Genomic DNA, 18408 nt, shown 5'->3' on the forward strand with positions numbered 1-18408 from the left:
GGTCCATGTGCTCGTTCTTTAACTATGAGTGTTTAAGTGTTGCGAGTTGCCATGAAAATCGCCCAAAATGCGCCCAAAACCTGCAAAAGTCTGATAATGCCGTCTAAAATGTGAATGGTAATGTAGTTTTGCTCCCAAGCATTAACAAGTGGAATGCCTCTGGCCGTCTCACCTGCATCATGCGATTCAATATAGCAGCAGTGCTGACTTTGAAAACTACTATAACTCGCACAAGATGTTCAGTGATACTTGGTTACTCTTATTTCCATGTTTTATGAACTAGACCAATATACTTTACAGAGATAGGATGGTAATTCAACAAATACCCCCAATGTGGCCAAAGTTCATTGACCTCACATGACCTTTGACCTTGATCATGTGACCTGAAACTTGCACAAGATATTCAGTAATACTTTATTACTCTTATGTCCAAGTTTCAAAAATCAGATCAATAAACTTGCGAAGTTATGATGGTAATTCAACAGATACCTCCATTATGGCCAAAGTTCATTGACCTTTGACCTTGGTCATGTGACTTAAAATGCGCACAGGATGTTCAGTGATACTTGATTTCTCTTATGTCCAAGTTTTATGAACTAGACCAACATACTTTAAAAGTTATGATGGTAATTCAACAAATACCCCCAATTCGGCCAAAGTTCATTGACCCTAAATAACCTTTGACCTTGGTCATGTGACATGAAACTCTAATAGGATGTTTAGTAATACTTGATTAACCTTATGGCCAAGTTTCATGAACTAGGTCCATATACTTTCTAAGTTATGATGTCATTTCAAAAACTTAACCTCAGGTTAAGATTTGATATTGACGCCGCCGCCGTCGGAAAAGCGGCACCTATAGTCTCACTCTGCTTCGCAGGTGAGACAAAAATCCATGTCATTTTCATCATAATTTCTAAATTCATAGAGGAATATATTCTAAAGCAGTTAAAATATTAAAAATATGGGGTCCATGTGCTCATTTTTAAACTACATGTATCAGTGTCCAAAATATTGCGAGTTGGTTTGAAAATATTGAAATCCACTTAAAGTGCTCCGAAAACTTGCAAAAGTCTAATAATACCATCTAAAATGCGAATGGATCCATAGTTTTTTTCCCAAACATTCAAAATCCATGTCATTTTCATCATACTCTCTAGATTTGTAGAGTAATATATTATAAAGATGTTGAAATATGGGGTGCATGTGCTTGTTACTTTTTAAACTATCAGTGTCTAAATTGTTGCAAGTTGGCTTGAAACAGCCCTAAATGCATCTGCGAAAACAAGCAAAAGTCTGATAATACTGTCCAAAATGTCTTAAATACGAATGGTTCCTTAGTCCTACTCTCAAACATTCAAAATCCATGTCATTTTCGTCATACTCTCTAGGTTTGTAGAAGAATATATTCTGAAGAAGTGAAGACATTCAAACTATGGAGTCCATGTGCTCGTTTTCAAATTATCAGTGTCCAAAGTATTGCAACTTGGATTGAAACAGGCCAAAATGTGCCGAAAAACAAGCAAAAGTCTGTTAATACTGCCTAAAATGCAAATGGTTCCGTAGTCTTGCTCCCAAACATTGAAAATCCATGTCTTTTTTTTATCATACTTTGCACATAGATATTTTAGCACTTGAATATTTCAAATATATATGCAAAAATCATCATGGGTCCATGTGCATGATTTTTTGCTATAGAGCTTCAAATTTAACCCAAATGGATGTTCTTAAGAATTGCACATTCAAAAGAATTTGGCATTTTTTTACCTCACGAGATCACAACAATTAGTTTAATGCTCTATTTGTCGAAATCTATACAAATTTCATCGAATTTTGCAACATGATTAGTAATTGTATCTTTAAGGTGGATAATCTATTTACATCGCTTTGAAATTGTTTGCTCATTTAAGTCTAACAGCACTCTCAGTTCTTAGAAATTGCGGGAAAGATCTCAAAAATGTGAAATTTCAATAAAAAAACTTGAGAAGTAAGAGAAATGCTGCACTTTATTCAAAACCCATGTCATTTTCAACAAACTTTGCAAAGTTGTAGAGGAAGGTATACCTAAGAGGTGCAAATATTAAAAAATGTGGGTTCATGTGCTTGTTTTCAAACTATCAGCACTGTTATTAGAGCAAATGTGCTTCTTAAAAGACCCCCAAAATGCGCCAAAACTGCATCTATGTGAGGAAAAATTCTGAACCACTCTACCATTTATTCAATCTCGGGGTCATATTCATCATACTTTGCAGCACTACAGAGAAAAGTATTTTGACATTTTAGAGGAATAAAAAAAAAGGTCCATGGAATAATTCCTGTTTATTAGCTTCATAAAATAACACATCTGATCTGCAGTTAGTGCAGATAAGGAGGAACTTCAGCTCACATTACCTACAGCTGATTAATCACCAGTTCATCCATTGTGACGTCAGCGTGCAGAGTGTAAAATATGCGCAGATCATGATGCACACAAACATAACTGTGGAACGTCCTGAAAGGAGAAGACCTGGGGAGCGTTTTATGAAAGGAATTGTCAGACGTTTCATTCGACAGTTACCATAGTAACACTGCCTCTCAGCCAACAAAATCAAAGAAAGATGTCAGATCTGACAACGTGTCGGACAAAAATCTTGATGAAACGGTCCCCAGGGGTGGTATTCTGAGGTCATTTTATCTTTAAAATATTTCATTTTATCTCTTAAAAAGAAATTGGTATTCTGAGATGACATTTTATCTCTCAAAAAGAATTAAAAATTTTATCTTGCGTATCTATGATGATACGCAACAGAGCAGTGGCTTCGTAGACATACCCACCGCATATCTGCGGATGATGTGCTTGCGCCCAAGTTACTTTGAAGAAAAAATAAAATAAATTTAAAAGAGGGTAGGGGCTGTTTTATCTACACGGCTTTGATTTCGTCAATATTTCTTGGTGAATTAACTCCAAATATTGACATGAAAATGAATAAAACTGATATATTCATTGAGAACAACACCTAAAAGTTATTCCTGTACAATCAGAAAGTATTTCATAAATTAGACTTTTCTTGACTAATATTGTCTTTGAAATGATGCTTGAAAAGATGCGAAATAGACCTCGAAAACAAGACGAGAGTATAGTCATTTTTGTTAAAAAGAATTCTCTGAAAGACGCGCAAGCGTATAGTGCAAGCGTATACGGAGTCTATAAATTGACGCAATCTCACTTTGCCACACCTAGCGGAATAGATTTCCATTGATCAAGTGATATTAGAGAGCTATAAAAGCGCGTTTCCAATTGGATATTGATTAAAAAATGGTGTCTTACAGAGATAAAATTGTTCTCAGAATACCAATTTGTTTTTTTATCTCCGTTAAAATCAGTAAGATAAAATACCCTTAAAATCTCTCCGAATTAGTATTCTGAGAACAATTTTATTGTTAAAATAGTAAGATAAAATACCCTTAAAATCTCTCCGAATTGATATTCTGAGAACAATTTTATCTTCATTTTATCTCTGTAAGACACACCTATTTTTAATCAATATCCAATTAGAAACGTGCTTTTATAGCTCTCTCATATCACTCAACCAATGGAAATCTATTCCGCTAGGTGTGGCGAAAGAGTGAGATTGTGTCAATTTATTGACTTCAATACGCTTGCACTATACACTTGTGCTTCTTTACAGAGATTTCTTTTTAACAAAAATGGCAATACTCTCATCTATTTTTCGAAGTCTATATCACATTTTTTCAAGCATCATTTCAAAGACAGTATTAGTCAAGAAAATTCTTATGACATGCTTCCTGATTGTACAGGAATAACTTTAAGGTGTTGTTCTTAATGAATATATGATTTTTCGTACTTTTCACACCAACATTTGGAGCTAATTCACCTAGAAATATTGATGAAATCAACGTCATGGAGATAAAATAGCCCCTATCTTCTTTTAAGTTTAATTCATTTTTTTCAACGAAGTAACTTGGACGCAAGCACATCACCCCTGTTGCAATGGCCAGATACGCGATGATGGGTATGTCTACGCAGCCACTGCTCCGTTAACAAAAATCATCATAGATAAGCAAGATAAAATTTTAAATTTTATCTTAGAGATAAAATGTCATCTTGGAATACCAATTTCATTTCAAGAGATAAAATAAAATATTTTAAAGATAAAATGACCTCAGAATACCGCCCCAGATGATTAGAAATTATCGAAAGTAAAGAGGAAAAATTAACCTGCGAGAAAATGTTATATTTTAAACAATATGTCCAAGTGTTAGGGAGAAATTATCAACAATTTACTTTATACCGTAAACAAAAGCTTTAGTACTAGCCCCTTTTCTTCCACAGTGCAGTTGGCATCTCATTCCAGTGACATGTCACGTAACAGATTCAGTTCATAAATGAATGGTCAGAACTGTAACTGCGAGAGCTGAATTTGAGGCATATCGGATTCTTAAAGGGGAATCCAACCCAAATAAAAACTTGCTTTTATAAGGAAAAGAAAAATCAGACAAGTTTATAGCTGAAAATTTGAACAATATTGGACAAACAACAAGAAAGTTAAGAATTTTTAAAAGTTGTAAATATTGGTAATCACTATACCCATGGAGACTTCAAATTGGCCACATATGGGATGTCATAGTGATGTAAGGCAAGGACTACTCTCCCATGTACTCCAATACATATTATGGCTAAATTGTCATTTTTCCAAAAAGTTTTATTTAAAATTATATTTTTCTTTCATGAGGACATAAAACAATATACTATGTGGGTTATATTTAGATTACTGCCCCAGGGGAATGGGTACTTAGGAGAAAACCACAAATCCCTGATAATAAAGTACATGGCCTATGGGAAAGTTGTCCTTGCCCCTTGTCATAATTAACTTACCCAGTTGCCAATTTGAAATCTACATAGTATTAGTGATCTCAATTTTAAAACAGCAATAACTTTCTTATTGCTTGACCGATTTCTTTCAAACTTTCACCATTCTGTTTAATTTATTTTTCTCCTTCCCAACACACCAGTTTATGGCCAAGGCTGGATTCCCCTTTAATGTTGTCAGTTTAATGAATCTTCCATTATGTTACAGCATCATTCATTGAAAGGCTGACAACCTGAAATAATTAAAATCGCATCCTACACAGATTAGTCCTGTATAGTGATTTGTTCAGATACTGTACTTACATGTAAGCATCATGTGACCAAATATATTTGTATGTTTTATGATGTCAGAGCTCTATATATTTCCTGCTATGTGAATATTCTGACATTATTTTAGATAAAGACAATAAGATTATTCATAGCTTAATATCTCTTTGGCATGCTGGTCAGCGGTCTGTCTCTTGCAATTCATGTGACATCAGCGCAGGCACTAATCTGCATTTCACTGAGCGCGATGGCTTAGGGAAAAGTAGTTCATTCAATGCCCGGGGGGGCCACTTCCATTCACGAGTGGATACCATGCGTGACCATGGGGTCTCGAAAATCACCCTAAACACGTAATTTCCATATTCTGAAAATGCACCCCTTAACAAGTATTGGCATGTGAAACCCTACCCTTAACAAGTATTGGAAAAAAACGATAGGGGAAGGCGGGGTAAGTTGAGCATAGGGGCAAGTTGAGCCACCAGCCGCAGGCCAATAATGAATGAGTCAGACATTGTGGTGGTGTCATGTATTGATGACCCATTATAGCATAACCCCTAACCCCACCATATTGTTTCCAACTTTGAAACAAAAAGTATTTTTTTAGAGGGAAAAATGTGAATTTCAGCCAAAAAAGTAAAAAAGAGTGTGAAATAGATAAGTGCTTTATAAACACACACGTCTTTAAATATAATAAAGACATGATAACAACATTATTAGTCCAGGTATGGATCTTCCTTCTTGTCATAATCTTTTATATGATGGATGCATAATAAATGTGTGGATACAAAATTATCGCACTAAGTTCGGACTGGGGTAAGTTGAGCCAAACAGCATGGGGCAAGTTGAGCCATGGTAATTCCTATGGTAATGTATCTTAAAAAAACAAAGCATAAAAATCGATTGAAATGCAGGCTGAAAGGAGCAAATCACATGACTGCTCTTTTCCTTTTACAGGATGTTAGTATTTATAGAGAATTAGCAAGTGAAAAGACTTTAAACAAAAAAATGACATGCTGGTTCTCCCCCCATACATTTTGTAAATAGTTTTTGTGGCTCAACTTACCCCAGAAGGTGGCTCAAACTTACCCCATATATGGGGCAAGTTGAGCCATTTGACATCGGTTTTTTCAAAGGTCACGATGACTTTCAGTGTTGGGGTAGAAAGTTATATATAGGTGGAAAATATTTCAGAAGAATGAAATTTCAAAGCAAGGTACTTATTTCGACAAGATTATTATTCATATCAATTCTAACATGCAAAAAGCAAAAAACTGTCACAACTTACCCCGCCTTCCCCTACTCTTGGCAAATATTCCCTGAAATGAACCCCTAAACAAGTACAGGAATATTTACGGGTCCTTCGGTCGTCGGCTGTACCTCATTTGGTTTAGTATGACCCCACCTTCTACACCTCGTGCAAATCGGACTCTAAACACGAAGTGTTGGGGCAAAAAGGACATCCTTTATAAAACGTTTTAATTTTGTTTTACCATCCCCGCAAATTCGACCCTAAACACGTAATTTTCCTAGCGAAATAGATACCCTTTTTTCATTACTTTTGTGTTTTTGACACCCTTATCACGTTACGTACGTAACGTGCCCTATCGTGAAAAAGACATCCTTTTTATGTGGTTTTTGGTCGCGCATGGTATCCACTCGTCAATGTAAGTGGCCCCCCGGGATTCAATGTAAGTAACGAGACTCTGAAAACTCAGCGCATAGAGTTTGGTTCTAATTGATATAAAACAAATGTACCTGGTGGGTGTTTCATAAGTTGAGAGCGACTTTAAGAATGACTGGTGATCCTTGTGGAAAATTGTATGTTCATTTGCGATGGTTTAGCGCGGAAGAAAGGTTCACCAGTTGTTCTTAAAGTCGCTCTTAACTTACGAACAACTTTATGAAATGGTCCCCAGGTGTTTATTTCATATGTTATGAACAGCTTGAAAGCATTCTGGCTCAAAGTGGTCTTCTCACACCTACTCCAAATATTTTGTTTTTGACCTAGAACTTTAAATGTTAGCAATCCATCTGACAGGCCTTCCTCTTTTTGGAAGAGGACTTTCACCGATATTTTCAGATATGTCCTGAAAAATTTTATTGAATAATAAAGATAAATATGAGTTTTGGTAAGACTTCAAAATGAGTTTGAAGAATCCAATGAGATTGCCACCAAAGTGCTTCTATACATACTAATAAAAAATGTGCCAAATATCTCTGGAAGAAAATGCGTAATTGCTGAGAAATAAACAAAATAAACACGGAATTCCATCAAAATGTCTGGTATTTTTCGATGCAATATTGATACACAGTCCCACCGTATACTATTCTGTGTTAATGATCATCAGAATTATCAATTTTGAGCTAAGATTTCATGATTTTACAAAAACCAAGTTTACATCCGTATCAGATCTACATGTAGATGTATATTTTGATAATTAACCTTGATATAAAAGACTTTCTCATGAAATATTGTTTGTTGCAACTATTGTCTTTTACCTTTAAGTGTAACTATGTTAATTTGAAAGTGTAGGAATTGTATCTTTTTTACTGGAGGACTCGAGTCCTTCAGATGGGAATTTATGAAGTTAAACTTAATAGTCTGAATACTTACTGGTAATTGGAACAAAAAAATAGAAGAAAAGCAAAAGTTGAATTTTATTTCAAAGTTATTTTATTTATAGTCTATCATAGAAAGCATTCTAAAATACACATTAAACAAAGCAAATCGAAAAAAATTGAAATGAATTATATATTTATATTTGCATTCACTGCCCTTCTCCCCATATCTGCTGCTACTGGACAGTCAACTCTCTCAATACATCTCTTTAGATGAAATTGCACTTTAAGTCTATGGTGCCAACAGATGAAAATTGTATATATCATTTCATTGTGTTTGTGCTTGAACAGATATGGAGAGAATAAATCTAAATTCTTATTTCAGAGAGATAAAAAAGCACACATCTCTGTCTGATCAAGTTTGAAATATCAAATTTTCTATATAACTACATACACATAATTTCATATAAACATTTTATAAGGATTTTCATGGTTCCTACACATGCGTTAAAAATGAATGAGTTTCATATAAAGATTATCAAATGATTGAAGGCTTCCTTGAGCACACATATAATAAACATTCATTTACCCATTATTTAGCAGAAGAAATTGCCTGAATATATGTATAAATGTATTTCTTTGCTAATGGAAAATCCATTTGAAATTCTCTGACCTTTATTTTATTGTTCACATATATTAAAGTTATGCATAAACAATAAGTGATTAATTTCTATTAGAGTTGCCAAGTACACTGTACATGTATATAAGAATAAACAGTGCACCACTTACCTAGATAACAAACTATTCTTAATGAGAAAGAAAAATAATGTGGTAAAAGAGCTTTGCAAAATATGAGCTAGATCAGTAATGAAACTCTGAAAATCAACATGAATTCTCTTTGGCAGAAAAATTCAAAATGGAACCATTCTTGATACTATTTTCAGTGATGAATATCATGGAAAATAGTCATTTTTTTCTTATAGTTCTTTATAATGTACTTTCTGAATGTACTGTCCTTCAGATTATTATTTGCCACAAAATAAAAGATTTGTTTTTAATAGAAAAATATCAAAGCTCTACGAACACCCTTGGTATGCATGGTATATGTAAGAAGCCAGAATTTCTACAAGAGTACAAGAGAAAAAACATGAATACATGTTGGATATGAAGATGAATACAAATATTATTCTCTCATGTACCAATATCTGATCTTGGCAAAACATGCCTTGTTCTATCACAAAATATCAAAAGGCGTTCATGTATGAATACATACTATTTCTTTGATTACCCCGTAAAGTCATTTCTCGATGAACCTGCCTAAAGGTGTATAATTTGTTTTTAGTTTCTCTGACCAGGTAGGATACCCTAGTCACAACTTGCCTGTATGCCTACACAACACCAGCATGTATGCAGCTTTTAATGCTAAAACATGGACATATGCACTTTGCATTCAAAGTACAATAAAAAAGAGCTCAATACATTATACAATAGTCATTTAATTTCTACATTATCATAATGATGCAAAGGGATAAAACATGACTTCTTTGAATGCTGCATTCAAAGGAGAATAAAACCAAACAGGTTAGCTTGTATGAAAATGAAAAATCAGGTCAATGAAATTTTGAGAGCAATTGGACAAACAATAAAGTTATGAGTATTTGGATGTCAAAAGAATTAATACAATGAATGGAGATCCTGCAATGTGACCAAGATCTGTGATTCTCACAAGTACAACTTCCCCCTTTGCACACTGAAAAAATATTGAAAAACATCTAATTTTGCTTATTCTAATGATAGTTCACACTCTAACAAATGATATGTTTTTGAAAACTCTATTACATGTCCTCTAGTGAAGGACAACTCCCCCTCCACCTGGGGCCCCGTAACACAAAGCTTAGCAATGAATGTAGAACATTTTTCTATGACAATAAATTGTAACAAGTGGAATGCCTCTGGCCGTCTCACCTGCATCACGCGGTTCAATATAGCAGCAGTGCTGACTTTGAATACTACTCTAACTCGCACAAGATGTTCAGTGATACATGGTTACTCTTATGTCCACTTTTTATGAACTAGACCAATAAACTTACAGAGATATGATGGTTATTCACCAAAAAACCCCAACATGGCCAAAGTTCATTGACCTTACATGACCTTTGACCATGATCATGTGACGTGAAACTCAAACAGGATATTCAGTGATACTTGATTACTCTTATGTACAAGTTTCATGAATCAGATCCATAAACTTTCAAAGTTATGATGGTAATTCAACAGATACACCCAATTCGGCCAAAGTTCATTGACCTTTGACCTTGGTCATGTGACCTGAAATGTGCACAGGATGTTCAGTGATACTTGATTACTCTAATGTCCAAGTTTAATGAACTAGCCCAATAAACTTCCAAAGTTATGATGGTAATTCAACAGATACCCCCGATTCGGCCAAAGTTCATTGACCCTAATGACCTTTGACCTTAATCATGAGACCTGAAACTTGCACAAAATTTTCAGTGATGCTTGATTACTATTATGTCCAAGTTTCATGAATCAGATCCATAAATTTTCAAAGTTATGATGGGAATTCAACAGATATCTCCAATTCGGCCAAAGTTCATTGACCCTAAATGACCTTTGACCTTGGTCATGTGACGTGAAACTCATGCAGGATGTTCAGTGATACTTGATTAACCTTATGTCCAAGTTTCATGAACTAGGTCCATATATTTTCTAAGTTATGATGACATTTCAAAAACTTAACCACAGGTTAAGATTTCGATGTTGATTCCTCCAACATGGTCTAAGTTCATTGACCCTAAATGACCTTTGACCTTGGTCATGTGACATGAAACTCTAATAGGATGTTCAGTAATACTTGATTAACCTTATGGCCAAGTTTCATGAACTAGGTCCATATACTTTCTAAGTTATGATGTCATTTCAAAAACTTAACCTCAGGTTAAGATTTGATGTTGACGCCGCCGCCGCCGCCGCCGCCGCCGTCGGAAAAGCGGCGCCTATAGTCTCACTTTGCTTCGCAGGTGAGACAAAAATCAAGCGTACAAATGATCGTTAACCTTTGTGTTACAAACCCAGATCGATAGATAGCCTTGATAAAACAGACAAGTGAAATATGAAGAAAATTTTGAGTTTTTATTATAAATGTGACATCATATACAATGTACATGTATGATGGCCGCATACGCAATGGGATGATGTCCACATCATTACCGATGTTAACATTTAAGTACTCCTAACTTATCATTTGTTCATTTTTTAAACCCATATATATATGTCCATATTGGCAGATTCCACTAAAAATTTAAGGCACAATACACAACTATGTATAAATAAAATTGTGACCGTAGCTGGTGTTTAGATGCCTACATAATGTAATATTTATCAAGGAATGATGATAAAGAGGGATCATTCTCAGAAGGAAGAACGTTTTTTAGATGCATTCCATTGCCTAGTCTAGACCCACAACAGGTTGGATCTGAAATGCTATATGTTGAAGGAAAGCAAAAGGGGACGTGCATGTCACTCTGACAAAGTTGAAGTCATGTCTGAGAACCCCAAAATACTTCTAAGTTCCACTGGCATCCCATGCTGCAAAAGTAACTCTGGTTTAATCCCTCATGATGATATCAATTTAATAAAAATAATTGGGATACATGTTGTATATTCCTATAATAATTAGACCTTATTCAGTCTTCATGTCAATGATAGATATAGTAGGAATGAGAAGATACTTTATATCTGCCCTCTCAACCTGAACCATATAAAGCAATTACAGATGGCATGAAGTAAATGCTATATTGGAAATCTCTAGACCAAAAATCATTTTGATTCTTAGAAATTTCATCCTGATTATTGAAAAAAAAATAAGCCAATCAGTGTATATATTGAAGAATCAATGAAATATCTTATATTGTAGTTCAAAATTCTTGTAATAATGAATTAGGAACATTCACAACAGGGTAAAGAAAACCAAAGCAAAAGTATTATTCCTTATTTAAAACAATTATCACTGCTAGAAACAAAGAAGAGGGAGAGGAAAAAGAAGTACAAAATGTCTCCTCTCAGAATACAGTATCATAGAATTGATATTTCATGATATTTTAGAAGTATCAGAAAAAAAATCATGTATATAATGTGTTTGGCACAATGAATAAAGAAAATTAGATCAAGATATGTATGTCAATGAACATTAGCTGAAAATGATAAGTATAAACAGTGATGTCAAGTTTTTCTATCTCTACAAAAACTTCTACATTTCTATCAAATGTATATTACAAGAAATAAGATATTTATAACAAGCTACAACTGTATGTACAATCATATGTACAGGGTGTATACAAATGAAACAATATAATCCAATTTCTAACCCTTTGAGAAATAACTTTGTGTCCAATAGAATTCATTCCTAATTATGTCCTCTTTCTCTCTAACAAGACTTAGATTTTTTTCTCAAGAAAATATTATTGTTGCTTTTAGCTTATATAATAGCAATCATGATTAAGTGTCATAGCATCCATCCATCTATGGTCTTAAACCTCCTTTTAACACTTTTTTAGATATACAAATCATCACAACATAGCTAATGCAGTGCACATAGCAAAAATAAAAGGCATTTTATTTACAATAAATAAGTACTTTCAAGAATAGGAATATTTACAAGTTACAAATAACAAAATCAAAGATTCATTAGACATTTAGCAAGCACATGCATGAACAGATATCACAATGAGTTTTTAAATTATTCATATTTTGTTTGCCAATTACAGATTTTCAAAGTTCCACATATAAGTCTACTTTATAGCTACATGTATCAGAGGTATAATATTCTATTTGCACTTTATAATCTTCCTTGACTGGATTAATTCTAAAATACTTAAATATTCAGACGCATTGTCTTTATAGTGATGAAGTAAAAAGAAGGCAAATAATTAAATCAAGGCAATGTATTGAAGATAACATTGAAGTATTTAAATCTGAATTTTATGTTACTGTAAGCGACACATCAAATGATAATATTGTCAGCAAGCAAAGTATGGCAAAGAATATATAGGACGGAAAGTCGAAACATAATTGTAGGCACCCATAGGTATCAATACTGCCCAATGGTGTACAAATTTCCATTATAGTTTTCCATGATAAGTCCTGTATTTTTTAAGTACCAGTATCATTTATATGTACCCCAGAAGCAAAATTTACTCTCACACAACTGAATATACTATTGATCACCTTTGTTCAACATGAACAACATGTTTAAAATGTATGAAATGCCAAAAGACTTTAAAGCATTGAATAACAAACTTAATGGAGTCAAGATCACACTGATCACTAAAACACAAATATCTCAAAATGTCCTTTGTTGAATATGCAGGGCATTATTTTGTAGTAATTTAAAGATCTTTTATCCTCACATTTATCCAATTCACGAATATCTTTAAAATATTTATACAGAATTATGCACACAGCCCAAACACAAAATGGAAAATGCAATTACTCAAAGGAATTTCAGAGTTGTTGAGGATTCAATGACCATCAAAAGATACAAGTGAAGAATAATGTATGACATGTATAATCTACTGCATAGGCATATTCTAAGCAGACAATCCGTGCATAAAAGATTCAAAATTCATCATTTGAATTCATATCACAATGAAAGCTATACAGTTATTCTTTGTCTATATACATTATCAGGTTTTAAAAGGTGCTGATGTTGATACCATTCCAGCCAAAATTTATCTCCAATATTTGTACAACACTTCATAATGGAGCAGTCCTTTACTGCAGTGTGAATTCATCTATGTCATCCTGGAATATATCATGGAGATATTTCCTCTAGTCTCAATTGATTAGATGTTCCAACATCTCCATGAGCAAGTGAATGATTCTAAGCTGAGATGGTTCTTAAATTTATCATTCTCTCCATGAGCTATACAAGCTTGGTGAGAGCCATGCTAATAAGCATTATTTGTGGTAAACCCAAAGACCTACTAAAGTTGATTGTTTTCTCCATTAGGTACATGAGCTGGTGAGTTCTGTGTTGATGTTTGTCCATCCAACTTGATACCCTGAGTATCAACAAGACGGAATGCCTCAAGGAACTCATTAAAATCAATGTTACCATCCTTGTTGATATCAATTGATTGTGCCATATCCTTCACAGTCTCAGGAGGAATGTTACTACCAATGTGTTTACTAAGAAGTTGACAAGCATCCTGGAATTCATCCATGCTGATACAACCTAAAAAGGTAAAAAAAACCAAAAGCTTTAAAATACATTATCCATTAAGAATTATCTGTAACGAAATGTAAGTCATAACATTCTTATCAGACATGTTGAAGTGATGAACCATAGTGTTTAGTGATCTGATAATTCAGTGCAACTGGGTGTTATTTAAAGGGATGCTCCGGGATTAAAAATTTTCATTATTCCAGTGAAACAGCTCTAGGCATGTCTTCATGAATATTCATTAGCTGATGATGTCACATCCCCACTCCTTTTTTATATGTTATTGCATTGTAATTGTTTCATTTTTCCATAAATGTGTCAATGATGCGTCTCCATTATGATGAAATAAGTTGCAGCAAGAAATAACAAATACAAATTTGATTAAACCTAATTTCATATAATAAAATACAAAGGGACAAGTGGGGATGTGACATCATCAGCCTAGTCTGCAGGCACAGACCCTGATTGAAACTTTGACACTCAACAAGTGTCTCTATGCAAAGACTAGCACATACAGAACTAGCAGTTAGTTAGAGGGCCTTCAGTACACAAGGCATGAGTAGGCTGCAATTTGGACACTTTACTCAAGTGAACGGTTTGAACAGCAGACTATCATCAGCCCACCTAATAAATTTTCATAAAGACGTCTAGAACTGTTTCACCGGAATAGTGAAAATCTTTAAAATTCAATAACTTTGTTATTTATTATCCAATTTTGATCAAATTTTCAGCATTTTGCTCTGTGAATTTTATTCTATTTATTGAGATACAAATATAACCTTCGGTTAAGATTTGATGTTGACGCCACCGCAGTCGAAAAAGCGTCACTTATAGTCTCGCTCTGCTGTACAGGCAAGACAAAAAAAATTGTCTTATTTTGTCAAATAATTATCAACTCTCCTAATAAGAAAACTTTTTGGTTGTTAAAGAAGATGTGTCATCTCTGCAAAGGAATCTTTCAATTAAGCTTTTGGGTACTGAATGCCGTAAGTTTTTTAATATGGCCCATCCAGTTCCATGAGACAAGAAGTTAAGATAATTCAGAATGCCAAACCTGAATGGTCTTTGTCCATGACTCTAAAGATTGTCTCTAAAGCATTCTTGTTCCTGTAAAGTGTTTCTGTCACACTAGGACCACCTTTGCCACCGCTGTAAGTCAGCTCCATCTCAAGGCAGGACTCATATTCAATCAATCCAGCATCATTGGTCCTACACATCCTGGCTTTCAAAGTTCTCCATGGGATTGACAGATCTAGGATCTCTTCCATAGTCCTGGCCCATTGAGTAGATGTGATGTAACCTGATGATACAAACAAAACCAAAGGATTAAAGACCAACAAGATAAACAAGTATTCAAGGTTCTCCATGTGGCTGTCAGGTCTAGGATCTCCTTCATAGTCCTGGCCCATTATGTGATATAACCTAATTATACAAAACAAACCAAAGGACTAAAGACCAACAAGATAAACAAACATTTAAGGTTCTCCATGGGACTGATAGGTCTAGGATCTCTTCCATTTCCTAGCCAATTGAGTAGATGTGATAATACCCAATGATACAAAACACATCAAGGGATTAAAGACCAACAAATTAAAAACGTATTCAAGGATCTCCATCTAATTTAACAAGTGGAACGCCTCTGGCAGTCTCGCCTGCATTACGCAATTCAATATAGCAGCAGAAATTTCTTTGAAAAACAGCTAATGAATAATTATTCACAGAAAAAAACATTAATAAGATAATAAAATATTAAGTCCATTGACCCAAAATGACCTTTGACCATGATCATGTGACCTAAGAATTGTGCAAAACTATCATTCATACTCCATCACCCTTACATGTATGTCGATGTTTCGTGTTGACGACGCCTATAGTCACGCTCTACTATGCAGGCGAGACAAAAATCTAAGATCTCTTCCACAGTCCTAGCCTATTGAGTTGTATCCTGATGATTCAGTAAGGGGAATAAATCAACACATCACTCATCCCAATCCTTATTTTATATACTAAAATTACATCTTTCTTCAATCTTCTTTTATACTTGTTGGCTTGCTTTTATCTTCTAACAATTATCTGTAGCATTTGTATGTTGTGTTTCCTGGAAGTAATCAATAAATGAACAAAAAATAGGATGACACAAGACAAAATATAAGGATATGGGGGTAAAATAAAAAAAAAAAAAAACAAATAACGGACATAAGATTCCAAATTAAGATGTGAATAGCATTCATGTTGGTAAAGGTTTATCAAGAGTTGAGTCAATAGTTTCTACTTAAATTCAAATTTCCATAAAAAATCTACTTTCTATACTTGGAAAAACTGGTAATTGGTTCATACAAGTTGATGTTCATTTCAGATAATTATCACAAATTGACCTATATAAGTCTTTTATTATAATACGTTACCTGTGTTGTTTGGATCATGTTTCTGGAAGGCTTGTCTAAGATATGTGGTATTTGCTCCAATTTTCTCTCTTAAGTCTCTTAAAGCCGACTCTTCCACGATGCTTACTCTGAAAAGATAACAGAAATGAAAGCATTGATGGATGACATCATATCTGGTTGTCTAATAACAAGCAAAAAATTCCAAATATTTACAATGCAATATTAGCCTCACACAGAGCTAATGGCCATTAGTCTGCACTAAGTTGTATTTAAACCATGGGCAACCAAATGAGACATATATCACAGTTTATCAAAAAAATTTAGCACTCAAACTGTTAATAAGCCAACTTATCAAACATCTGTGCCAAATCTTTTATAGTGGGAATCCTGCTATAAGGTGGCTTTGTGTCCTTTCACTGCAGCTTTGTTGCAGCTCCTGAAATATTGTCATTTCATAGACACAAAGTAAACAATATTAAATTGACAAAAAAGTATTTTTGACAAATGTATAGCCCACTCCTATTGGTAATGAAAAGCTGCTTGCAAGATTCCTGTAGGAAAGACATGGCTCTAACTTGTAATTAGATTCCCAACTCAACTAACTGGAAGTAATAACTAAAATGGTTTTCTTCACCACCAAAACAATAGAAAACAACATAGTTCAAATGAAAATGTACATAGTAAACAATGTTTTCACCATCACATAATTTCAGTACAGACTAAGACAATGGCCAGAGTTAAACCGGACATGAGGTTCTATCTACTGTTCATTGAATAAAATCACATTTCTTTGATGTAGCTTTTAATACATCAGGAGCTACAATAATACAGCACTGATGTCTCAAAATGTTTCCAGATAAGCATACAATAGCCCTAGAGATCTGCCCATGGGGGGGGGCACTTTTATTGACGAGTGGATACCATGTGCAACCATGGGGTCTCCAAAAGCATCCTAAACATGTATTTTTTCATATTCTGAAAATGCACCCCCTAAACAGGCATTGGCGTGTGAAACCCTACCCTTCAAAAGTAACCCTAACCCTATGGTTTTGTCTCGATTTTTTACACCCTCGTAAATTTGACCCTAAACACGTAGCTTTCCTAGCGAAAATAGATACTCTTTTTTATTATTTCAGTTTTTTTTTACTACGTTACGTATGTACCGTGCCCTTGAAAAAGACATCCTTTTTTACGTCTTTTTGGTGGCGCATGGTACATGACGAAAATCTCTGTTTGAGAGCAGCTATACACCAGTTCCCCTTATCAATTCTCTTCTCCAAGTACTACAAACCCTAATTGCCCCAAGCAAGAAATTTAAGTATAGAAACACCTGTTCTTGACCTCGGTCTGAAGATAACACATCCCAGCATATACAGTCACAGCAGGGGGCCACACACGATGTGTGTAGTTCTAGAGCCTACTATGGAGTTTCACACGCGGTGAAAGTGCAGCTTTTTTTTTTCCTTTCTTTCTTTCTTTCTTTCTTTCTTAACCCTAACCCTATTGTATGCCATTACTTCTTTTTTTCGAACGTTAGGACTGTATCATTGCGCGCGAGTGAACGGCATGCATCCCATATTTTCTTGCTGGACGGACAGAACTATGGGATGCATCGTGGTCCCTACATGCTAAGCATATCAGAATTTTTATTCGCTTACTTTCCTTATTCCGAGGTCGATTTTCTTTGTTCGAAATTGAAAATGGAATAATACTGGATGTCTGAATGTAATATGCCTTTGAAAACGTGATTAATATCGAATACAATAATTTCATTCTGAAGGTCCTTCTACAGGCAGACAAGTCTTACGTAATAGCACAGCTGTTGTTTATCATTTCGTCCTTGGCTCAACGCTCACTGATCCAATACAAAGGACTCTGGTGGAGACTTTGGTATGAACGTATATACAGGTTTATTATACAGGCCAGCTAGGCAGGTCAATCAACAGGCATGGTATCCATGTTGCGGGAGGTGTATGGAGTGCTTAGATATCCATACTGATATCATAACATCCCCCTTCTTCTGATAAGATTGAGAATTTTTCAAATTTCAAAGATATTGTTTTCAAACAATACTTTTGGTAGTC

At 34.5% G+C, this 18408-nt stretch overlaps 1 protein-coding gene across 2 annotated transcripts in view; it reads right to left on the minus strand.

Annotated features, from left to right (window-relative positions):
* Nucleotides 1-10750: 10750 nt before the first annotated feature.
* Nucleotides 10751-18408, minus strand: part of LOC121409406 (serine/threonine-protein phosphatase with EF-hands 2-like) — a 78652-nt gene continuing 70994 nt past the window's right edge. For both annotated transcript variants that reach the window (XM_041601347.1, XM_041601353.1), the window contains 3 exons: nt 16346-16452; nt 14995-15240; nt 10751-13952 (listed from right to left, as the gene is read on the minus strand). In XM_041601347.1, the coding sequence (XP_041457281.1) occupies nt 13702-13952; nt 14995-15240; nt 16346-16452 (604 nt within the window). In that variant the 3' untranslated portion in view covers nt 10751-13701. The remainder of the gene's footprint in view (nt 13953-14994; nt 15241-16345; nt 16453-18408) is intronic.

The sequence above is a fragment of the Lytechinus variegatus genome, chromosome 1, assembly GCF_018143015.1.
Source record: "Lytechinus variegatus isolate NC3 chromosome 1, Lvar_3.0, whole genome shotgun sequence".
In the NCBI taxonomy this organism is placed as follows: Eukaryota; Metazoa; Echinodermata; class Echinoidea; order Temnopleuroida; family Toxopneustidae; genus Lytechinus; species Lytechinus variegatus.